The sequence below is a fragment of the Carettochelys insculpta genome, chromosome 9 (genome assembly GCF_033958435.1).
Source record: "Carettochelys insculpta isolate YL-2023 chromosome 9, ASM3395843v1, whole genome shotgun sequence".
Taxonomy (NCBI): domain Eukaryota; kingdom Metazoa; phylum Chordata; order Testudines; family Carettochelyidae; genus Carettochelys; species Carettochelys insculpta.
Genome location: NC_134145.1, coordinates 3,295,768 through 3,319,107, shown reverse-complemented (window position 1 = coordinate 3,319,107; position 23,340 = coordinate 3,295,768). Strand labels below are relative to the sequence as shown.

Sequence of the window (23,340 nt, the reverse complement as noted above, 5' to 3'; positions counted from 1 at the left end):
TATCGGCAAGACAGCCAACGTTAGTCTGTATCTTCAAAACCAACAAGAAGTCCTGTGGCACCTTACAGACAAAGATATTTTGGAGCATGAGCTTTCGTGGGCAAAAGACCCACTTGTTGTATTTGTGAGTCATTAGCACACGGTACCTGCAAACATACAGTTCTGCCCAGACAGCAGTGAGAGGAGTTAGAGAAAAAACAAAGAGCAAGGCTAGTCCTCCTTGAGTTGCAGCACTTAAGCTCTTCCACAAAATGCAGAGCTGAAACAAAAGCAAGCCAGCAGATCTCTCAGACCTGTCACTCAAATCCCTCTGCACAAAATGTAAATTAACGTACAGACAGAAAGCAGCATGCAGAGCAGGAAATGATTCCAAGTGGAAATTCTCCCACCACCGGGAAAAAGACTTCAATGGTGCCGCACTGCACTCACAGCTAAAAAGTTATGAACATCTTCCATAAGGACACCAGTCCAGTCACTCACAACAGGCGAGACAGACCACAGGTCTGTTCCAGCCTAGGAATCCCCCTTTACAATGAACATACCAATGTAGAAGAAATATCCCTTTATTTCAATCAGGGATGTAGGCAGATCTAGGACAGCCAGACCTGCACTAGTGGCTGAGGCCAGTGGCGTAGGTGTCCCACACTTTTCCTGCTGGGTCAGCCCTGTGAAGCTAACAGGTCCAGCCTCTCTAGGGATGAAAGCACAGAGAGAAAGAAGAACTTTCCATTTTGAGCCCCTTTGCTTTCACACCTCAGTGGGAGAAAGGAGCTTCACAAGCCCCGCCTCACTCCACACAAGTAAGCACACTACTCCTTCGTAACATGACACTCTGGGCTTTTTATTCTGTCTTTTACTTGCGTATTGTACATTCATTTGCCTTTCCTGGCCTTGATCTTCCTCAAGTAGAATTCTAGTTCCTTGCCTTCCAGAATATAGCCATCCGCTCGGCCACACTGTCCAGGTCTGGAGGCAATGCATGCTGCAAAGAGAATTCAGTCATTAAGTCGGGGGGGGGGGGCGGAATGGAAGCCACACTCCTACAGACTCTCCAATCAGTGTCTAGTCAAACAAGCTGGACTTTTCCTTGCTCCCTGAGGTCACCCATTCCGGCACCAGCTTTGTCAAGCAAAAGCCATTAGTAAGTCTTCCAAAAAAATCAGTATCTTAGTGAGCACGTGCCTCTGAAGATCTTTGCTCAAGCACAGCCGTAGGGCTAGCGTATGGACTAGTGAAGTCCTCTTCAGATTTCCATTTGTCATCACTCAAATTCAGGAGCAGAACTGGACAGGGTTCTCATCACCAGAGGACTTCAGAATACTGACCATCCATACACCAGGGCAGATAAGGAAAATTATTGACTATTAAGCCCAAGAAAGCCGTTCACTGAAAAGAGGCAGCACAAGTGGAATTTGGCCTTGTTTTCATTAAACCCCTAGAGCAGCACAGAACTGAACACACTAGCAGGCCACCAGGAGAGCTTCTCCTACTAACCTAATGCCATCTACCCCATGGGTTAGGTCAGTGTAACTATATTGCCCAAAGGTGTGTGGTTTTCCCATACCCCTGAGAAATGTAATCATGATACTACACATCTGCCACGCAGGCCTGGCATTAGGATTTTAACAAAACTGGCAAATCTTACCTGAGAAAAGCCAGATATCAAACCAAAACTGCTAATTTCTCCTGCCGCTCTAAGGCTCCCTGTAGATTCAGAGAATAACCCCCTGGCCAAGGCTAAGCAATTCCAGAAGCTGAATAAACTGCCAGTTGAGATGTGGGCATTTTTTCCTTTTCACTAAGCCAAAAGATAGCCTGGTGCTCTAAAACTGCTGGATCCCTCCAGAATCCAGACATTTTAAGGAAAGCCACAGCTAACAGCCAGTAAACCATTTTACAAGTAGGCTAGAAAGGATTACAGTTTTGTTTTTTTTTACCCCAAGTTAGTAAGATAGCTTCCATCCAGAATCATAAGTATTTACAGAATGGTGTTTTAGAACTTGAGTTTGATTTGAAGCTATTTACTCACTGTAAATCACATCTGTCTGAACAGGAATCGAATTTTGCCAAGCTTGCTTACCACAGATGAACTCCAATATCGCTTTCAGGCCGCACCTTTTTATGGCTTTCATCAGGCTGGCTAATCCAGACAAGACTTTAGAAACATGAACAAGACTAGCTTTTGCTCTACCAACTTTTATTTGCGCCTTTAACTCACTGAGCTCTCCCTCCCTGGGGACTCACCAAGAAGCTTCCCCTGCTGGAATTGTTCCTCCAGGATGCTGCTGATCTTGGCAGTCTTCTTCCGCTCATCATATTTCTTCTGGATCTTCTTCGAGCGCTTCTTGTTTAAGATTTCTTCCTCTTCTGGAGTCTGAAACAAAACCAGAAAAAGGATTCAGGACAGGCTGCATTTAGCTGTGTGGCTGTTCATCTTCTTGCTGGAAGTCTCACTATATTCCACTTCTACAGTGTAATTTCAATATTCCTTCCAAGTCCAAAAAAGAGAGACTTTTTTACATATGAAAAGCCATAGTTTTAGACCACAATATGCAACTGCCATGTCAGACAAACACTTTGTTGAACGCTATTGCGCAAAAACCCTGATTACGCTTGTAGTCTAAAACATGCCTGCTTATGTATGGAAAACCCAGAGTAAGGGAGGTGGCTACTGACAGAGAATGAATTATCCCCCATTTTCTACCAATGGCTGCTGTTAGTCATGTTCCATGCACATAGGCTATGCGACCTCGGATAGCCAAAATCAGCTGCAACTTGAACTAGAGTTTAGAGTTTGCTATAAGTTTATAGGGCCACAGATCAGGCCCTGAAGGAATGTGCTCTCCAAAGGCAAAGAACCCTTCTCTGAAAGAAGAAACCATAGAAAATCTGAACTACTCCCCCACCCCAAAATGAGCTGAGTCTTTTTCCCCCGCCACACAGAAGAACATCAGATTGTCTGAAGACAAATTTAACTGGCGAGTCTACACCCACCACCCACTATCCAACAATAAACTGAGCAGCCAAACTCTCCCCCACCCCCCGCAAAAAAATCATTCCAGGCCAAACCCAAGTTTCAATATCGCTGACTAACATGCAGGACTCGGCTCCAGAAGCAAATGCTTGTTCCCTGAAGCAAGGCCCTGACTCGCCCACTGCAAAGTCTTCTTCAGCATCACAAGTTGTCATCGCTCTCCATTCAGCAGCAGAACTGGACAAAATTATCATCATCAGAAGACCAGAAAGCTCTAAGGGACCGATACCCTCCATTCATCTAACACTGCCAAGGGACTGCAACTGAACTTTTCAAAGGGCTGGAGAAGGCCCACAATGTAATTATCAGACACTGGCTGAAATCCCAACAAAGGAGAACTGACAACCATTAATGAGTTAATCAAGGCAGGAACACAGTGCAGACTCTGCCATCCCTGCCCAGCATTCAGACCGGCTGATTCACCAAGCATCAAGTACAGATTTCTCAGCGCACCACGTACCAGTTTAGCGCCCTTCTTTCGTCCGAGGGGCAAGGCATAGTGGGCTTCATACCACTGTCGGTAGGGGGTGCTGTCGATCTGAACGATGCAGTTCTTCACGAGGGTCTTTGTCCGCACCAGCTCATTGTTGGAAGCATTGTAGACCACATCAATGATTCTAGTTTTGCGGGTGCAGCCTTGAAAAACAAGGGAACTCATGAAACCCCACACAAATAAAAGGTAAAGCCTCAACAGAGCATTTATAACAGCTATAAACAGAAGCAATGCAGACATTACCATCTGTCCTCCAGCTGTTCAGAGAGTCCTTTCAGTATATACTGTTTCCTCCCAGTGCAGCCTATATGGTCGCAGGGGAGAGCTGCAAAAGGCTACAAACCCACACTAAATAAAGCATTAGATAATCCCCAGGAAGGTCCTGTGCACTGTCTTCCTCTTCCGCACGCCCCTCCCCCGTCTCATTTGAGAAAGTCAAACTTCTCATCTGAAAGCTACCACCATACAAGCTGCATATATGTGAAAGCATAAAGCCAAAGTTTAAACCTATGAACTCCTCCCACCGCAGGCCATCGTTCCCATGGAAGCGAATAGCATTCCTCCAGAAGCAACCACCATGTTCCGCGTTTGTAGGATCGAGACCTCACATCATTATCCCAGCTGCAAACTAGGTTTCCCACCCTCCACCGGTCACTCCACAGCGAGGTAAAACATCATCTTGTGGCAGACATTTTGCTTCAACAAGTTTAGCAGTTGCCATCCCTGGGCACTCAGGTCTTTCTGTCCACAGGACAAGCATGGTATGGGCAACAGTATTGCTGGCTTTCCCCACAATGCTCAGTGGAACTGACTCATGGCTGTTGGCTAGAGGCTGTCTCTAACCAGAGGGAAAGCTTAGTCTTCACAGCCTAGTCAAACCATAGGCTCTCTGCTTAGAGTGCCAACAAGGAAAGGTGATTTTTCACAGGATGACAAGAAGCTGTGTATACTACTAGCTGGGAAAAGACCATTCTTGCTCCACCTCATGTGAGATGGGTCACTTTTCCAACATCATTAACCTACACCAGATTTATGATTTCTTATTTGCATTACTGAAGCATCCAAAAGGCTCAGGATAGAGACTGTTAGTTTCAGCACCATACAAGTCCAAGACACTCCCTACCTCCAAGAGTACAGATGACCCCCAGCAGAAGGATTATAGATCCCAGTCTCTCGCCTTAATGCCTGGCTCCTTCCCCAAAGATCTTGCCTACTCTCCATTACTGTTGCTGGGCCCATTACATTCTCCTTCAAGCCCACTTGTTCCACCAAACCATTCTTGTCAGAGAACCCTCATGCTCTCCTGCCTCCTGAATTCTTTTGTCTCCCTTTATTTAAATAACAAATACTTTCTGACAGGCAGTAGAAAACATTCTGCTTGTATCCCTACAGTCACACTTATAATTTGATAATCATTTGTTTTTAATGTGAAAACACTGTGATAGCTGCCCCCCAAACCGAAACAAGAACACGTGCAAACAGTATAGTCAGTGTAACTATGACATTGCTATCACTGTGAGCTTAACAGAGACCTCCAAGACTCCTATTAAGCCCACCTAAGGGCAAAGTTATCATCATTATCCACACTGCTCCAGAAACAAACATTGTACAGGCAACCACAACGTCACGATCCAAGCTACTTGCTTGTATCATTTCTCAAGTCCAACAAAAGCAAGAGTAGACGGCTTTCTAAATGCAGAAAGAAACCTGCATGCTAATCTTCATACTTACATTCAGAGCCCCAAGAGAAGTTTCCCACATCCAATCTCAGAGCACGGTATTTCTTGTTACCACCACGAACCCTCACTGTGTGAATGCGGCGTGGGCCAATCTGTCAGAACAAAAGCAACAGAACTGTGTCAAACTGCTAAGGATACAATATTCTCAGGAGAAAGCAGAGAGTGATTTGCAAGTTGAAAGGCAATATGGTCAGTGTAACTATGACAGATCCTAGCACTGGCAGGTGCAGTAATTGCAACCAAAACGGTCAATAGCACCCACCTAAGGCGTAATTCTCATCATTCCAACTGCCTCTTAACTCCATTACAACATACCGAATTAATGGAATCCCAAAATCTCAGATAAAGGAGAAGTGCCACTGCTCAGAGGACCACAAGGTGGTGATGAAGCAGGGCATTTCTAGAAGCTTTTACCACTGCAGTACACTGCACGAAACTAACACAGCATTTTCTGAAACAGCCAGGGCAGCAACATCCAGTTATCCCTTAAGTCCAAATCCCCCACCTTGGTGTTGGCAGGAGGTCGCCCCAGCTCATACTTCCTCTTCTTGTGGTAGGGCTTCCTCTTGCCCCCAGTCTTGCGACGCTTGTGCCAGTTGTCCCTAGAGATACCTGGGTTAAACCAAAGAGCAGATCAGATAGGAAGAGGAGGCTGCCAGACTATGTAACAGCAAGGCTCTGAGTACTCAGCTCTCCAAGGTTAATTTCCACATGGTGCATTCGGTGTAATGCAGCAATTAGAGAAGCTTCATCATGGATACTCAGAGCCCCCTCCCGTAGTGTTCAGCAAAGCCAACACAGGGCAATCCCTGACACGAGCAGTCACGACCGTGCAACCAGCCCGCTCACACCTACCTGGACGCAAGACGCCTCATGCCCGCGGCAGGACCCCGCGCCCCAGCTGGGAGGAAGGTCTTTGGGCGGAGGAAGTTCCCGACCTGCAGCCGCCCACAGCCAGAGAAAGGAAAGCGGACACTGGGCTACAGGCCTCCCCGGGAGAAAGCAGCAGGTCTGCCCCACCTGGGCCGCACTCGACCCCGGCCGCCCCGATCGCAAGCCCCGCAGACCCACCCCACTTTCCGGTCCCCTCCCACCTCACGAGGGGCCCGAGCCGCTGGCGCCCTGGACGGATGGCGACGGATGCCGGCAGGCCCGGAGCTGCGGCCCTACTCACCCATCTTAAGCGGCGCCGGCTGCAAAGAGAGCCGCAAAGGCTCACGGGGCGGTTTGTGTGGCCGAGATCTCGCGAGGCGGCAATGTCATCCCGCCGCGCCCTGGGAGCGCAGCTTACGCCATCCTACGGCGACCCAAGTGGCACGTGGGAGTCCTGCTTGTTCTTCCCCGCCCCCCTCTGCAGGGTTCGGGGTGTGAGCATGTGGCGGGCTGGCCGCGCTCGCCAGCCCGTCCCGACCCTGGGACCCCTGGGTCCAGTGCGTCGCGGCCGGGAGGTGAGCCCCGGATCTGGAGTTGACCCCCGCCCCAATGCGAGGAACGTTTCATCTGCACCCCGGAAGGTCCGCCTCCAACAGCTGCCCCTTAGATTAAACACCCCCGCGCGCCGCGGAGCAGCTCGGCCTCCGGCGCCCCGGTCCCTTGCCCAGGAACTGCCGCGGGGAATGTCCGCTCCCATCTCAGCCTTGGGACTCGTCCGACCAGGCCCTGGTCCAGCCTTGGCAGGGAGACCTGCCCCCTGCTCAAACAGTGCCCCCTCTCCAGGCCTTGGGAGCAATCCTGTGATGTGCTCAGGGACAGGCGCTCCTGGGGTATATCTTTACACATTCCAAGGAAAATCTTGCTAATAGCCTGCCAAAAATTTCACACCACTAGGTAACAGCACTAGACACCACTGTAAAGGCAGGCTCTCATCTCCAAGGATGTATATGTATGTGAGGGCAGTTGGGAGCCACTGTTTCATCAGAACTAAGTTTCTCTCAAATATTTTCCATCCATGGGCAGAATAATCACTTCCTGTGTATGGCAGGCTTGTACAAAAATTACTAAGAGACTTTAGTAACCAGTGCAATGGGTTTATATGGAGTGTAATTCAAAGTATGGTGCCCTAGCCTTCAGTACAAGGGCAGGAGATGGATGGCAGGAGATAAATCACTTGATCATTGTCTTCTGTTCTCCTTCTCTGGGGCACCTGGCATTGGCCACTGTCGGCAGACGGGATACTGGGCTGGATGGACCTTTGGTCTGACCTAGTATGGCCGTTCTTATGTTCTTATTAAAAGGAATCACAAATTTAGCTTCTTGCTTTTAGAGTTTCCACATTAGCTTTGGTTGTCCTGTATTTATTTTGAAACATACAGCTGGTTTGTCCTAACCCCGTATGAATTCTTTCCAGGCTTGGAAACGTGCACTGTCATCTACAATTCAATGGGTGTATAAGCCACCTAAACTAAAATATGAGCAGCAAAGAAAGCATCCACTCTGGTTGGGCTTTGGCACTTTGTAACCTGATTTATATAATACTTCAGTTTCTTGTATGAGAAACAGGGTGAGGTTCTGTGGGCGGTAATAGCTTATATTGTGGAACAACTTCTGTTGAGGAAAGAGGTGCTAGTGTGATGCCAGCAGACCCCGGCGAGTCTGTAGGCAGAACTGAATCTGGGACCTTTGGCCATGAGCCAATACTGCATGAGCTAAAAAGCAAGCTGGCTAGCAGCTGAGGCTATAGAACAGATTCATTATTTTCTTTTAAAATGGTCTTGGTACCACCAGAGGAGAGAGCCCTGCAAAGACACAACGTTCTACATCTGATGAAGTGAGTCCGTGCTCACGAAAGCTCATGCGCAAAACTTTTCTGTTAGTCTATAAGGTGCCACAGGACCCTTTGTTGTTTTAACGTTCTACATGTGGATGTGGCTATCCCAGGAGTGATGGAACCACACCTCCTCTCCGTTGGGTGCAGTGTCTCTTGGAAATAAAGCCTGGTGGATCACTGGATAATGATGTCTGTCCATGGGTACCCACATCTGCAGTGGACATTTGTATCCATGCAGTCCTCTATAGCTGGGACAGGACACTGCACCCAGGAGGTTTGTGAGTTACATATTCCCCCTAGCTGAGGAAGTGTGTCCAGAGGTTCAGAGGCCACGTTAGCTAAAATCCAGCTGTCCACGTAGCTAACGCTGTAACGCACACTCGTTTGTTCTGTAAGTGGCCTTGGTGCCACTGGATGGGACAGCGCACCTGTGATGGGGTTCTGGGGTCCCCCAAGTTCTGCAACGTGTCCGCAGGCAGGAGAGTCTTTTACTCAGCAGAACAGCAGGTTTATTAGCTGACAGGACACAGCATTGTACAGAGGAGTCAGTGCAGCAGGCAGAGACAGCCAGTTCAATCCATGTTGAGGAGAGGAGGCCCCGAGGGGCCCCCAGAGCTGGGGCCTGGCCCCCTCCTTTGTCTCGCTCTCCCTCAGCCCAGACTAACTGCTTCCCAACTCCTAGTTCCAATTTAAACCCCTTAGGCTTCACCTTCTCCTCTGTCTGCAGTACAAAGGTGTTACCTGGTCGTCAGGGTTACCCTCAGCAGGAGCTTCACACCCTTTGTGAGCCCTCCCCCCTCCACAGGTATCCCCCACTCCATTACATCTTTCCCCCCTTCCAGACCGAACTGAGCGGGGTCACTCAAATGGTGACCTGGGGAAGTTCGGGGCCCTCCCCTTGTGACAGGGCATCGGCTGTACCCTTATTGCTCCCCTTGATGTGCACCACCTCCACATCATAGTCCTGCTGGGGGAGGCTCCAAGTCAGGAGCTTGGTTTTGGCCCTTTTCATGTGATGCAGCCGGGCAAGTCCCTTTAGTTCCCTTGGGTTGGTTGGTTTCGCTGCTTTGGCCCCGGTCCGTTAGCCACGTTTTTAAGTCGGACGGGCAGAGCCCATACAGATGCTGCAGCACCAACAGATTAAACAGGTCTTTTGTGGTCTGGGTTCTGCCCCATTTGACCACCAGTCCATACAGCTGCTTCAGCTAATGTTTGGAATTTAGTTACAGTTTAGTAACGGAAGGTACAAATGCTTTTATTCTTGGCATTTAGCCAGACCACCACAATGGTTGTGTGCCTCAGTTTTCCCTTTTATGCCACACAATAGGTTTGGAATGTTCCTTCTTATGTTAGAGGTTGCAAGACTACTTACAGGGAACAATGGTGACATTTCAGAGTTACAGACTTCTGCAACATACAATTTATGCTTTTACATTAATGTTATGTCACACGGCTCTTTTTAAACATTTAGTGCATGGTACAATTTTACAGCTTTTGGTAGCAGCACCCCTTGGTTACAGCAGTTAGCGTGAGTAACAGAACAAACCCATTGCAACTGTACATTTACGTTGCTCTTTGGTAGACCACAACTTTTGTGTAACCTCTTTGAGAATCCGGTATTTTGGGGATAAATGGCTGAGGCCTTTTTTAGCACCATTAAGTTTTAATTTTTTCCCTTGCCCCCTGGGGTGGAAATTTGATTTTTTTGGGTGTGCCCTCCCTTCTAACAAGAGCTGGGCCATTGATGATTTTAGGGAGACGGCCCCCTTCCTGCCAGTCTGGAAATTTGCAAACCAAACTGCTTTTTGAGAGTTGTTTTGTGAGTTCCAGACGCAGAATCCACATGAAGGAATTCCTGTTTATTCCTTACTGGCCCACCAGGCCCACAGCTTCTTTGTTCTTTTACCTTTAACTTCTTCCTTTCCATGGAATTAGAACTGGAGTTCAGTGTGAGAATATAAGTGTTTTCAGCATCTGGAGATGGGGAATTGCTGAACCTCTCCTGCATCCTACAGAGACTGACTGTGTAGCCGTTTTACTTGGTTCTTACAGGGCTGCTTACATTTCCTGATAGTTTTTACTTTACTTGCACCAGCTTCCAATTCCTGAGAAACTTTTACACTGCCTGCTTTGGACCCTTGCAGAGCACAGCCAGTGGTTTTACACTCAGGCAGGTCCTGGCCATCAGGGGCTGAAACAAACTTCTCCCCAGGCAAAGGGCTGCTCTGGCTCTTACAGACAAGCACCTTTCCTGTTTATTTTTCTTTACCTCACTCCCATTTTCTGCAGTCCCCACAGACGGGTTAGGAAAAGTTTCAGGGAAATTCTTTTCCTTAAGAGCTTCCCCAAACAATAACTCACCCGTCTGCCTCCACGGGGGCACTGCTCCCTTGAGCCACAACCAGCTCCTGGGTTTTACCTACACCCAGGATCACTTCTGGCCCATTAGGCAGATTCCCACGTAATCCCCCTCCAGGCAGACAGCCAGTACCACCGGACAGAAGGTTAGGGTCACTTTCCTCCCTTCTGCTACCAGCTCCTTTATCTTTATTAGTTAGCATAACTTCATTGCCCGTTTGTTCTTGTGTCCTGGCGAGAGGATGACTCTGGTAGGACAGAGTCCTCTCACCCCCTCCCAGTAACACCTCAGCATTAGGCAAAGAACAAGTACCAGAATCGTTTGGTCTCTGGGATTTCCTGATGATCCTAACTGGATTAGACCGAGTTAAAGCATCATCCCCCCTGAGAGACACAGAGGTAGGCCCACTTCCCATTTGGGCTTTAGCTGCCCTCAGATCCAGCTTTGGGATCTTGGCTCCATCTTGAGCCCCCACAGGCTCAGGCAAAGGATTTACTTCCCCAGAAGCAGAAGCACTTTTCTTGCACCAAGGACCAGCGTCCTTAGCAGGGATACCACTGCCCATTCCAGAGCCATTCCCTCTGCTCCAGCCCCCATGGCTGGATTCAGAGACACACCTGGAATGCTTTTTTTTGGTGGTTCCTTTTCCAGCCACCCCAGGCTGGGGAATCTTCCTCAGACAATGGGCTAGTTTCCTGATTGGCACCTTTTCCAAACGCAGGCTCTGCTCTCTCCCCAGGCTGCTGCTGCTGCTGTTCAACACAGACAGACAATGGGAGACACTTTCTCCTTTGTCCCAGCCCCCAGGATGGTCTCCACACACACACAGAAGGTGAAGCAGCTTTTCTCACAGACAACTTGCCATTCCCAGTGGACCAGCTGCTTTCCTGCACAGACACACAGGCACCTTCCTTGGCCCAGGCCTGGAAAACTCTTCGCAGGTTTGTCTTGGCCACTAGTAGATGATGGGTTGGAATCGCTTCTTCCCTCCTTGAGCTGTGGCAGGCCACTCGGTTCAGAGCTCCAGGCAGTCCAGGGTTCCCTGCCCCGATTCGGGCTTACCTCTGCAGGAATTTTTTTAACCCTCAGCTTTGCCACTGCACATTCACGCTGCCTTGTCCAGCTTCTTTAATCTCGATTTGGTTTCCAGGTGCTGCCACTTCACAGCGGAGTTGCTCAGCGTGGTTGCAGGCTCTCAGGCTGATGCCCTCTGCACCCCACGATTCCTGGAAGAATCCCTTCAGTGTGCCAGGCTCCTTGTGGGTCACAAGCTCCCCGGGGTTAGGCCGTAGGCCCCTCTGCCCTCTGGGACCGACTCCAACAGACTCTCAGAGGAACCCCTTCTTCAGTGTGACACCCGCTCTTAAGGACCATGAGCACACTGTCTTGGGAAGAACTTATTTAGCGTTAGCCTTCTTGTGGGTTACTTGTTTTCTGGGGGTTGGGCCCTCAGCCCCTTCACCTTCTGGGACCGACTCCAACAGATTCCCAGGAGTAACCCCTCCTCGGGTGTGACACCCCCTCTCGAGAACCACGACTGCAGTTGCTTGGGTTCGACCGCAGGCCCCTCCGCCTTGGGGAACTGCACCTCACTGCCCTTCAGCACACCTGGGTCTCGCAGGCCCCACTTCTTCCAGGGCCCTGGTCACTTACTGCTGGATGCTTCATCCTCGGGGTGCAGAACATCCCACTTCTGACACCAGTGTGATGGGGTTCTGGGGTCCCCCAAGTTCTGCAACGTGTCCGCAGGCAGGAGAGTCTTTTACTCAGCAGAACAGCAGGTTTATTAGCCGACAGGACACAGCATTGTACAGAGGAGTCAGTGCAGCAGGCAGAGACAGCCAGTTCAATCCATGTTAAGGAGAGGAGGCCCCGAGGGGCCCCCAGAGCTGGGGCCTGGCCCCCTCCTTTGTCTCGCTCTCCCTCAGCCCAGACTAACTGCTTCCCAACTCCTAGTTCCAATTTAAACCCCTTAGGCTTCACCTTCTCCTCTGTCTGCAGTACAAAGGTGTTACCTGGTCGTCAGGGTTACCCTCAGCAGGAGCTTCACACCCTTTGTGAGCCCTCCCCCCTCCACAGGAGGTTTGTGAGTTACATATTCCCCCTAGCTGAGGAAGTGTGTCCAGAGGTTCAGAGGCCACGTTAGCTAAAATCCAGCTGTCCACGTAGCTAACGCTGTAACGCACACTCGTTTGTTCTGTAAGTGGCCTTGGTGCCACTGGATGGGACAGCGCACCACACCCAGGAGCTGTGTGGCTTACACTTGTTCTTTGCGTATTAGAAGTTTGGTCCAATACAATGGACCAATGCCCTGTCTCATTTCAATTTCTTGTCATTGCAGAAAATTAAGTGTTGTCGTCCACTCCAGAAGCTGGAAGGCTACCTGTGCCTTGATCCCTTTTGTGACATGCCGAGTGAGGGTGAGTGCACAGTCAGACAGAACTGTTTAAATGTGCTCTGTGTATCACAGTAGCTGGAGTGCAGAAAACCCCAGCGATCAGAGGTGAGCTGCAGTGCAGCAGAGGCAGCTCAAGCAGCAGGGACCATACCAGGTCCTACCTACCAGCAGATACTGTCTTCAAGATATTGGTGTTCTGTAGCTCCTGTAATTCCGCAAAGCGTGTGCATTTGCTCTGTGTTCGAGCCTCCTTATGCAGCAGGGAGCCAATTGTCCTTCTTGTTCTTCCATGCAACGGGGCGTCACTGGGAATGTCTGGGGGGGAGTAGCCGCCCCCTTGCCATAATATCCTGCCAGCTAAAGAAAGAGCAACAGTAGCCAGGAGAAAAGGCTCTAGGAGAGTGGGGAAGTTTTGGAATAGGTTACCTAGGCAGGTGGCAGAATCTCCTTCCCTGCAGGTGTTTAAATCCTGGCATGACAAAGCCCTGGCTGGGATGATTTAGTTGGGATGAGTCCTTAAAGCACTGGGTGTGAATAATACTGGTCCTAAAGTGATTTTTAAAGAGCCAGTAAAACCTGGTGCAATTTCACTTATTTATTTATCATCAGAAGTATGTACAGAAGTGTTGTGAGCTTCAATCAGATCCAGAGCATCTAGCATTGACGGGTCTGCAACCAAAATCACAAGAAGAGCCATTTTTTTCAAATTCAGCTATAAAATCAATCCTTCAAGGACTGCAATGCACATGAATAGAAGATAGTCCATAATAAATAACATTAAACCATGCTTTTTATCACCCCAAATGTAAGAAAAGCACACACACAATGATTTGTGCCAGTTAGAAAGATATTATGCCCATCTCCAGGCTTTGCCCACCTCAGCCCCCAAATCCCGCCCCAATCCCCAGACTTTGTCCCCCATGCCACAAACCCACCTCCCATCACCAGGATTAACCCCTCAGAGCAGCAACTGCCCCTCCCCCACCCCCAGGCTTAACCCCTGCCCCCCAAGCCAGAACCTCCCTCACCCACCCCCAGGATCAACCCCAATGAGCCCTCTCCCCACTGGCTTAACTCACCTCGGTGCACAGTTCTGCCGTGGCCACTGCCTCCACCCACTGCTACTTGCCACTGCCGCCTCCTTCTTGGTGTGGCTGCGCAGTTCCGGCAGTGGGAGGGGCAGCCGCCCCTCCTCACAGCTTTCACACCAGCTTAGACTTCTGCCCACGTGGGGCAGCTCCCTGCCCAGCTGGCTGTCCCTTCCAGGCTCCCTGCCCTGCTGTGGCTGATGGCTGCACAGCTCCGGCTGCTGCTGCTTAAACAACAAACTAAATTCAATTTGTTCACTGATTTAGTTGGTTGTTTAAGCAGCGGCAGCTTCCAGAACTGCACATGGAGTCAGTGGCTGCAGCTTTCGGAGCCGCAAGTGACCCCCTCAAGGAGCCACATGTGGCTCCGGAGCCACAGGTTGTGGACCCCTGAGTATGGAGAAGCATTAGCTCCATGGCTGAAAAAATTAAAAATACGGCAGGGGGTTAGACTCCATGACTCCTACAACCCTAGAGAGGTAACCCTGTTCGTCTGTATCGTCACAAATCAAAAAAAAGTCGTCCTCCAGCACCTTAACGACTAACTATATTATTTATTAGGTGATGTCCCTTGAAAGCTCATCTAATAAACAATACAGTAAACCCTCGATTTTATGGACCCCAATTTAGTGGACTTTGGGAACAACAGATGCCCACCAGCCCCGCCCCCCATGTTGTTCCTGAAGTCTGCTGGGCTCCATAGAATCCTATATCCTGCCCCCACCCCCCCCCGCCAAAAAAGTAAGGCAACTTACTGGAGCCGAGGCTGCTGCAGTTGGAGGGGTCCTCAGTTCCAGCCGGCACAATCCACTGCGGCTGAACCCTGGGCTGCTGCCAGCACAGCTGCCGTGTGCTCCTCCCACCAGAGGTGGTATGCTTCACACGTGGGTACATGCCCCACCCCTGGTGGGAGGAGCACATGGGAGCTCCAGCAGCAGTGGCAGCTCTTCAAAGCTGTGATGGAGTCTCCAGCTGCCGTGTGGGGCAGGGTTCCTCCAGCCACAGAGGTGCTCCAAGCCATGGCAGTGATGTCTCCATCCATAGCAAGGTGCCTCGCACACCAGTTCTCCAAGTGGTGGCAGCTCTGGCTCCAGTGGTTCTGGCTCTTATGAGTGGCCAGCATTTTTTTTGGGAGGGGGTTGGCACTAGATCAAAAGTGCACCCTGGGATTTAATAGACTTTGGGGCTTAACAGACATGCCTCTTCCCCGAAAACCAACAACAAGTCCTGTGGCACTTTAGAGACCAGCAGATATTTTGGAGCAGAAGCTTTTATGGGCAAAGACCCACTTTGTCAGATGCGTGGGGGGGTGTTCAGAGAAGGGTTTAAAGAAGGAATGTCAGTCAAGGGGAGGGGAAGAGTTGACAAGGTCTGTTCAGTCACAGAGGAAGTGGCCCATTGTCAGCAGTTAATGGTGAGTTGTGAACATCAAGAGCAGAGAAACTGCTTTTATAATGGCCAGCCCCTCCCAGTCTCTGTTCAGTCCTTGGCTGATGGTGTCGAATTTGCAAATGACTTGCAGCTCTGAAGTTTCTCTTTGGAGTTCGTTTTTGAAGTTTTTTTGTTGTAGTATGGCTACTTTTAAATCTGATACTCAGGGTCCAGAGTGATTGAAGTGTTCTCCTACAGGTTTTGTATGTTAGCGTTTCTGGTGTCTGATTTATGTCCATTTATTCTTTTACGTAGAGACTGTCCAGTTTGGCTGACGTAAATTGCGTTGTGGCATTGCTGGAACATGGCAATGTATATTATATTAGTAGATGTGCAGGTCAAAGAGCCCCTGTTGGTGTGGTTGATGTGGTTAGGTCCTTTGATGATATCACTGGTGTACACACGTGAGCAGAGTTGGCAGCGAGGTTTGTTGCAGGGATGGGTTCCAGGTTTAGACTGACTGTGGCGTGGTCAATAGTTGTTGGTGGGAATTTGTTTAAGGTTGGCAGGCTGTTTGTAGGCAAGGACAGGCCTGCCTCCCAATGTCTGTGAGAGTGAAGGACCGTTGTCCAGGATAGGTTGCAGGTCACTGGTGATGCGCTGGAGAGGCTTTAACTTGGGGGTATATATGATAGCCAGTGGTGTTCTTTTGTTTTCCTTGTTGGGCCTGTGTTGTAGAAGGTTGCTTCTGGGTACAGGTATGGTTCCGTCAATCTGTTTCTTCACTTCCTTAGGTGGGTATTGCGGTTTCAGGAAAGCTAAAGGTCTTATAGATATTTGTCTCTGTCTGAGGGATTGGACCAAATGCTGTTGTACCTTAGTGCCTGGCTGTATTTAATGGATCATGTATTGTGCCCTTGATGGAAACTGGGAGCATGTAGGTAAGCATAGTGGTCCAGGGGTTTCTCATATAGGGTGGTATTTACGTGACCATCAATTATTTGCACAGTAGTGTTCAGGAAGTGGATCTCTTGTGTGGACTGGTCTAGGCTGTGACTGGTGGTGGGGTGGAAACTGTTGAAATCAGCATGGAACTCTTCAAGAGCCTCTTTCCCATAGGTCCAGATGATGATGTCATCAATGCAGCAAAGGAGAGGAGGGACACTAGGGCTGTGTCTACACATGCCCCAAACTTCGAAATGGCCACGCAAATGGCCATTTCGAAGTTTACTAATGAAGCGCGGAAATGCATATTCAGCGCTTCATTAGCATGCGGGCAGCAGAGGCGCTTCGAAATTGACGCTTCTTGCCGCTGTGCGGCGTGTCCCGACGGGGCTCCTTTTCGAAAGGACCCCGCCTACTTCGAAGTCCCCTTATTCCCATGCAGCAATTCAAAAGTGCAGCTTTTCGAATCGCGTGAAGCCCGTGGAGATGGGACCTTCCGAAAGGACCACTCCCCCCAGTTTTTGAAAGCCCTTCTTCCTATCTGCGTATTTCGAACCTGCTCATTAACATGCCCCTTTTGAAATGAAGGGGCACGTGTAGACCTAGCCTGAGAGGTTGAGTTAGCTGTCAGAGTAGTCACCCTAAGATACGAAAAGCATGGTTTTGTCCTGGCCACGCCTGTGGGGGGTGGCTGGTGCATGTTTGGATTTTGTTTGCAGTAGTATTAACTTTTTTGTTTTTAAACTGAGCTTTTCTGTAAACAGTCTGTTTATGTGTTTTGTTTGTGACTTTTTTTTAGTTTAGGGAGAGAAAAAGCTTATAAATGAAATAAGGCAAGGAGATGGCTTAATTATCCTGATAAGAATATTAAGTGTAGGTATTAAAAGCTCTGGGTATGTGTTGCAAGCCTTTTTTTGGGAGTTTTGCAAGCTTTACTTTGGGATCTTTGCATGTTCTTCTTTCCATATTAAGGATTCTGACCACTTGCTGATTCTCATGAGCAATTATTTTTACACTTTCAGTCTAGCTGTAACTCCTTATTTTCTATGTAAATAGTGAGGTACAAAAGGGAACAATCACAGTAAGGTGTGCGGATCTAAATGAAGTAACCAGTGGGCGAAGTACAGCCGGAGCAGCTGCGGGGACCCAGCAGCCACCGCCCCGCCCGGATCCGTGTTGTTGTGGCAGGTGTCACAACCATGACACCCAGGGTCCGCTACATTGTTGGGTACAGCCAGGGAGGCTCATTTGCATACCCAAAATGCATTGCGCAGCGCGACCCGAGTCCCTGATCCAGGGGCTGCCTTTGCTCCCTGAACCCCTGGTTCCGACGCTGAAACTGGGCTGTGAGCGCGTCCGGCCGATGGGCTGCACGACGGGGAGGCTTTGCAGGTCGGGCGCGTAGCCACCGTGACCTGAGAGGAAGTCGTTCTTTGGCGGGCAGCGCCTGTGGAAAAATCGCTACATACTCTGGTTTTTCTTCAAATCGTATAAATCTTTCGCCTTTTACTAAAGATTTCCGTGGAGAGGAACATTTATGAGTTTTTACTAAATTTTTTGAGGCTTCACTTCGGTGGAGCTTTTCTCTACCTGTTAAAAAATAAAATAAACGCAGAGTTTTCACTTAAGATAAAAAGGGGGGGGTTTGTTTAGGATGAATATTAATAAAAGATAAGCAGAACGAAAAAAGCTACGGGATTTAGCTTACAGAAAACGGGGGCCCGTGCTCAGGTATGTGCTGACACCACGAGTGGAAGGAGCAGCGTGAGCCTTGGCAGCGCTGGGCTCCCGGCCGTGGCACAGCCCCCCGGGGACATCCTGGGGCAGGGGCGGGGGACAACGCGTTGGATTTCGGCAGCTGCTAAGCGAGAGCTGGGGCCTCGGGCGCACCCCTCAGCTGTGCCCCAGGCCCCCGTCCCGGCCTGCAGAGCTCTCGGCTCTTGCGCCTGCTCGGCTTTTGCTGGCCTTGCCAGCGGCCCTCCCCACGAGCCCCCTTCAGGCGCAGGCGCAGGCGCAGGCGCAGGCCCGCTCTCGTGTGCCGCTCCCAGGGGCCCGCTGGTGGGGCGGGTGCAGCGAGCGGGGAGGTGAGCGGGAGGGGGGTCCGTCTCCTCGGGGAACCCAGGCCGGGGCCTTCCGTGCGGGCTCCCAGGGGGCCGAGCGCTGGCCCGGCCGCTCGCCTTCAGCGCTGGAAGAGCCGGGCGGGCGGGGGAGCAGGCAGGGAGAGAAGGCGAGAGGGGCGGGGCCGCGCGGCGGGGCGGGGCGGCGTGCGGCCGTATGCAGATATGGGTGCGAGCGGAGCCTTGTGGGAGAGGGAGGGATGTGCAGAGCGGGGCCGAAGTGGGGCGAGCGCAGGGGCTCGGGGTGGGTGTTGGAGCGCGGCGGGGGGGAGTGGGTATCGGGAAGCGGTGAGGAGCGGTGTGGGCGTGTGTAGATGGTGGAGGAGTGTGTGTTCGCCGTGAGGTGAGAGTGATTGCGGTGTGGCGGGCAGTGGGCGCTGTTGGGGACGAGCTCATACTTACCTGGCAGGGGAGATACCATGATCACGAAGGTGGTTTTCCCAGGGTGAGGCTCATCCATTGCACTGCGGGTGTGCTGACCCCTGCGATTTCCCCAAATGCGGGAAACTCGACTGCATAATTTGTGGTAGTGGGGGACTGCGTTCGCGCTTTCCCCTGGTCTTGGTTGTGAAAGAAAAGCTGTGGAAAGTGGGGGCTTAGGCGGCCGAAGTTTCAGTCGTCGTGGTTCGGTTTGTCGCGATGCTGTCAGCCTGCTGTGTTGCTCGTGGGGGGCGCTGGTCTCGTGCGTGCTGCAGAGGTTGTTGCTTTCGTTGGGGGGGTGGTTCTCTAAGGAGCTGTTAAAAATTTGTGCGCCTTCCGGGGGCCAAGAGTGCTTTGTGCCGCTTGCTTGCAAGCCAGAAGGAAAAAGGCCCAAGGCTCGCTGACTCGAGGAGAAAAAGAACTCTCGACTGAGAAGCGAGAAAACGTTGGCCCTGCTTCTCTCAATCTCGCCGCCCCTCCCGCCGAGCCTCGGCTGCCCAGGGCCCTCAGATTACCATGCGGGAGCCCGCAGGCTCCAGGGCGGGGCCAGAAATGAAAGGGTTCCTTGCGTGGCGGCGGTGGCAGGGCTGCTGGGGTGCGGATGCGGGCTCTGGGCAGGAGCTAGAGCGTGCAGGAAGGAGCTTGGGCTGCGGACGGCGGGAGGGAGGGTGAAAGAGTGGGCTGAGCGTGAGCTTGTGCGTTCTGCGTGGGAGGAAGGGTGCAGGAGCGGGCTGTGGGTGGCAGCTAGGGGGGAGAGGGAATAGAGAAGATGGTGAGGATGTGGGTGAGGGGGAGGCTACATGAGCAGGGTGAGGGGGTGGGGGGGGTGTCCGGAAGGGGTCACAGGATCGGGGTAGGTGCTGCAGGGCCTGGGGAGAGCCAGCGGGGGAACAGGCCCGGGGGTGCAGGATCTAGGGAGGGGAATGGGGGCCACGTGTAGCGTAGCTGTGGCGGGGTTGGGAGTCACGTGCTTCTGCTGTTGTGCTGCAGAGAAATACACACACGCTCCGCACAGGCGCCGCCGCCAAGCGGTCCCTTTGGCTGCCGTTTGGCTAATGACAAGGGGTTCCCTGAAGTGCACAGAGCTACGTCTTCCCCGCTGTCAGGCACAGCCCTTGGTCTGAATCCAGCCCCAGTTTGCCTGGAAGCTGAAGGACATGGCAACTTGCATGGCAGTTGACACTGTGGTGCGGGGCGGGGGGGGAGTTGTGTTCCAAATTGAGTCCTTTTGCGGGATGACTAGTTGGTCCTGGTGAGTTTCCCAGGGCCTGGCCCAGGGCTGGTGTGCTGTGCTGAGGAGCCTGTTGTAGGCCGTGTCCCTGTCGTCAAATGAACCTTCTGGTTTAGCTGCTGAATGAGAGCGTCCCATCTGAGGGCAGCTGGGGTGCGAGACCAAGGGCTGCCCCCCCTCCCCCCTCTCGGCCCGTGGAATCTCCAGCTGGGGGCCTGGACTCCTGGGTTGGTTTCTCAGTTCTGACACAGGCTCGCTTGGGAGCACCGGGAAGTTGTGCGGTCGCTGTCCACGTCAGTTTCCTCACCAGTGCCAGGCGAGTCCAGGCAGAAACCACAGAGGGACGGCAGTGGAGAAGGGAGTCCAGCAACCCTGCCGGCAAGGAGCACGGGGGAGCTGTGGGGGGACGAGCAGCAGGTGCCATTCATGATCTACCTTCCATCATCTGTCTGTCTGTCCCGCCCGCCCGCCTTCTGCCCTGTATGCTCTGGACAGGTAGCAGCCCCTGCCCTGAGCCGTCCGTCCTGCACCAACCAGTGTGTACCTCCAACCACCCCGGCCAGGGCCCGGTGCACCTCGAGGAGCCCCGGGGCATGCCCGCCAGACGGAGCCACCACGAAGCCTGTAGCTCGCAAGCCCGTCAGATGCTGCGGTTCTTCTGTTTCACCACCAGTACCTTCCTTGCACGGAGGAGAGGTTATGGAAGCCAACCTCGCCAAAGCCAAAGAGGTTCTCGCCGTGGCAAAGGACCAGCACATTGCCAGCTCAGTGTGTGCCTGGGAGCTCATCCCAAGGAGCACGCTGCGCTAAGCCTGTAGTCTATACATGTTAAAGGTGGAAAGAAGAAATGAAAGAGAAGGGGAAAGTTAAGAGCAAAGTTGTCCAAGAAGTTTAATGACGTAAAGCAACGCAAATGTCTTGGTGCCGCTTTGTAGCAGGGATGGAGTAATTTGCTGTGGTGTAAGTCTCCGGGGTACGTCCGGGGTTAGGATGGGCCCTCAGTCATTTGGGGCTCAGTTGATAGCAAGGATGCTGCTGAAGTGATGAGCTAGATAAGATGGAGGCCTTCTCCCGGCTCCCTTGGTACCCTCGCTCACGTGGAGGGAATTGCGTGGCTCTCGCTGTGCGAAAGCACACCTCAAGATGGAGTTTGTCAGACGAGCAGGTCGCCCGTCCACGTCTGACGCTGTCCTTTTCGTTCGTCAGCCGTGGCTGATGCGCTGGCCTGAAGGGTCACAGCAAAGTTGGTCGGGTGGGCATTGGCACCTAGGAAAGGCATTGTCTTTTTGTCGCCACTATTCAGCTGACTTCGCTATTCACAAGCTTTTGCGGTAGGTTGCTAAGCCTCCTGTTGAGGCGGCCCAGAAGCAAGCATTTGCACGAGACGTGCCGAGGCAGTGCTCGTCGCGTCAGATTCAACAAGGGTAGCTGCCTACAGGCGGCAGGAAGAGAGGCCAGGGAATCTTTCGTGCTTTCGCCAGGCAGGTGGCTTGGCCCCTTGGCACGAGTTTGTGTGGAAATGTACAGCGGTGGGTTCAGCCATGTTTTGTACGGTCACATGTGAATCCAGTAAGGTCCCGATGACGCCCACCAGGCCGACGCAGGTGGAAGGGCGGCCGGAGGGTCGCCTGGGGAGGGAGGGTCCACCGCCACTCCCACCCCCACCCCCTGCTTCTGCCAGGGCCCGGGAGCATGGCGGCCCAGCGCAGGCCATGCGGGGAGGACGGGCCGGCTGGGGCTGGGGCTTGTTTAGGGCGCGGGTCGGGAAGTGATGAACAGGGTGGAGGGAACTACGTGGGATGCCCACAGGAAGCCGTGCCCCAGCCCTCGGGCATGTGCTGACACCGGGAGCGGAAGGAGCAGCCTGAGCCTTGGCAGCGCTGGGCTCCCGGCCGTGGCACAGCCCCCCGGGGACATCCTGGGGCAGGGGCGGGGGCCAACGCGTTGGATTTCGGCAGCTGCTAAGCGAGAGCTGGGGCCTCGGGCGCACCCCTCAGCTGTGCCCCAGGCCCCCGTCCCGGCCTGCGGAGCTCTCGGCTCTTGCGCCTGCTCGGCTTTTGCTGGCCTTGCCAGCGGCCCTTCCCACGAGCCCCCTTCAGGCGCAGGCGCAGGCCCGCTCTCGTGTGCCGCTCCCAGGGGCCCTGTGGGGGGGCGGGTGCAGCGAGCGGGGAGGTGAGCGGGAGGCGGGGGTCCGTCTCCTCGGGGAGCCCAGGCCGGGGCCTTCCGTGCGGGCTCCCAGGCGGCCGAGCGCTGGCCCAGCCGCTCGCCTTCAGCGCTGGAAGAGCCGCGCGGGCGGGCGGGCAGGCAGGGAGAGAAGGCGAGAGGGGCGGGGCCACGCGGCGGGGCGGGGCGGCGTGCGGCCGTATGCAGATATGGGTGCGAGCGGAGCCTTGTGGGAGAGGGAGGGATGTGCAGAGCGGGGCCGAAGTGGGGCGAGCGCAGGGGCTCGGGGTGGGTGTTGGAGCGCGGCGGGGGGGAGTGGGTGTCGGGAAGCGGTGAGGAGCGGTGTGGGCGTGTGTAGATGGTGGCGGAGTGTGTGTTCGCCGTGAGGTGAGAGTGTTTGTGATGTGGGGGGCAGTGGGCGCTGTTGGGGAGGAGCTCATACTTACCTGGCAGGGGAGATACCATGATCACGAAGGTGGTTTTCCCAGGGTGAGGCTCATCCATTGCACTGCGGGTGTGCTGACCCCTGCGATTTCCCCAAATGCGGGAAACTCGACTGCATAATTTGTGGTAGTGGGGGACTGCGTGCGCGCTTTCCCCTGGTGGTGTTTGTGAAAGAAAAGCTGTGGAAAGTGGGGGCTTAGGCGGCCGAAGTTTCAGTCGTCGTGGTTCGGTTTGTCGCGATGCTGTCAGCCTGCTGTGTTGCTCGTGGGGGGCGCTGGTCTCGTGCGTGCTGCAGAGGTTGTTGCTTTCGTTGGGGGGGTGGTTCTCTAAGGAGCTGTTAAAAATTTGTGCGCCTTCCGGGGGCCAAGAGTGCTTTGTGCCGCTTGCTTGTAAGCCAGAAGGAAAAAGGCCCAAGGCTCGCTGACTCGAGGAGAAAAAGAACTCTCGGCTGAAAAGCGAGAAAACGTTGGCCCTGCTTCTCTCAATCTCGCCGCCCCTCCCGCCGAGCCTCGGCTGCCCAGGGCCCTCAGATTACCATGCGGGAGCCCGCAGGCTCCAGGGCGGGGCCAGAAATGAAAGGGTTCCTTGCGTGGCGGCGGTGGCAGGGCTGCTGGGGTGCGGATGCGGGCTCTGGGCAGGAGCTAGAGCCTGCAGGAAGGAGCTTGGGCTGCGGACGGCGGGAGGGAGGGTGAAAGAGTGGGCTGAGCGTGAGCTTGTGCGTTCTGCGTGGGAGGAAGGGTGCAGGAGCGGGCTGTGGGTGGCAGCTAGGGG

At 52.8% G+C, this 23,340-nt stretch overlaps 1 protein-coding gene and 7 non-coding genes across 8 annotated transcripts; 3 read left to right on the top strand and 5 right to left on the bottom strand.

Annotated features, from left to right (window-relative positions):
* Positions 1-820: 820 nt before the first annotated feature.
* Positions 821-6,481, bottom strand: RPS8 (ribosomal protein S8). The gene is made up of 6 exons (XM_075003078.1): positions 6,441-6,481; positions 5,772-5,878; positions 5,259-5,358; positions 3,495-3,670; positions 2,245-2,374; positions 821-982 (listed from the first exon to the last, which is right to left on the bottom strand). Exons 1-6 carry the CDS (start codon positions 6,442-6,444, stop codon positions 873-875), a joined length of 627 nt encoding a protein of 208 aa, XP_074859179.1. The 5' UTR covers positions 6,445-6,481; the 3' UTR covers positions 821-872.
* Positions 1,239-1,309, bottom strand: LOC142018144 (small nucleolar RNA SNORD38). The gene has a single exon (XR_012646742.1). It is a non-coding gene; the product is annotated as a small nucleolar RNA SNORD38 (small nucleolar RNA).
* LOC142018143 (small nucleolar RNA SNORD38) lies at positions 3,165-3,237 on the bottom strand. Its single transcript, XR_012646741.1, has one exon. It is a non-coding gene; the product is annotated as a small nucleolar RNA SNORD38 (small nucleolar RNA).
* LOC142018145 (small nucleolar RNA SNORD46) lies at positions 5,451-5,556 on the bottom strand. Its single transcript, XR_012646743.1, has one exon. It is a non-coding gene; the product is annotated as a small nucleolar RNA SNORD46 (small nucleolar RNA).
* On the bottom strand, positions 5,946-6,030 carry LOC142018142 (small nucleolar RNA SNORD55/SNORD39). The gene has a single exon (XR_012646740.1). It is a non-coding gene; the product is annotated as a small nucleolar RNA SNORD55/SNORD39 (small nucleolar RNA).
* An 11,178-nt stretch (positions 6,482-17,659) lies between the features above and the next one.
* Positions 17,660-17,775, top strand: LOC142018132 (U5 spliceosomal RNA). The gene has a single exon (XR_012646730.1). It is a non-coding gene; the product is annotated as a U5 spliceosomal RNA (small nuclear RNA).
* A 930-nt stretch (positions 17,776-18,705) lies between these two features.
* LOC142018098 (U1 spliceosomal RNA) lies at positions 18,706-18,869 on the top strand. Its single transcript, XR_012646697.1, has one exon. It is a non-coding gene; the product is annotated as a U1 spliceosomal RNA (small nuclear RNA).
* Positions 18,870-22,563: 3,694 nt separating this feature from the next.
* Positions 22,564-22,727, top strand: LOC142018110 (U1 spliceosomal RNA). The gene has a single exon (XR_012646709.1). It is a non-coding gene; the product is annotated as a U1 spliceosomal RNA (small nuclear RNA).
* Positions 22,728-23,340: the final 613 nt, after the last annotated feature.

What these genes read in the sequence shown, in the direction of transcription:
- RPS8 (XM_075003078.1), bottom strand. An exon ending in GACCTCCTGCCAACACCAAG is followed by an intron (nt 5,359 to 5,771) that starts GTGGGGGATTTG and finishes TTGTTCTGACAG; the next exon opens with ATTGGCCCACGCCGCATTCA. An exon ending in CCAGCAGGGGAAGCTTCTTG is followed by an intron (nt 983 to 2,244) that starts GTGAGTCCCCAG and finishes TTCTCTTTGCAG; the next exon opens with CATGCATTGCCTCCAGACCT.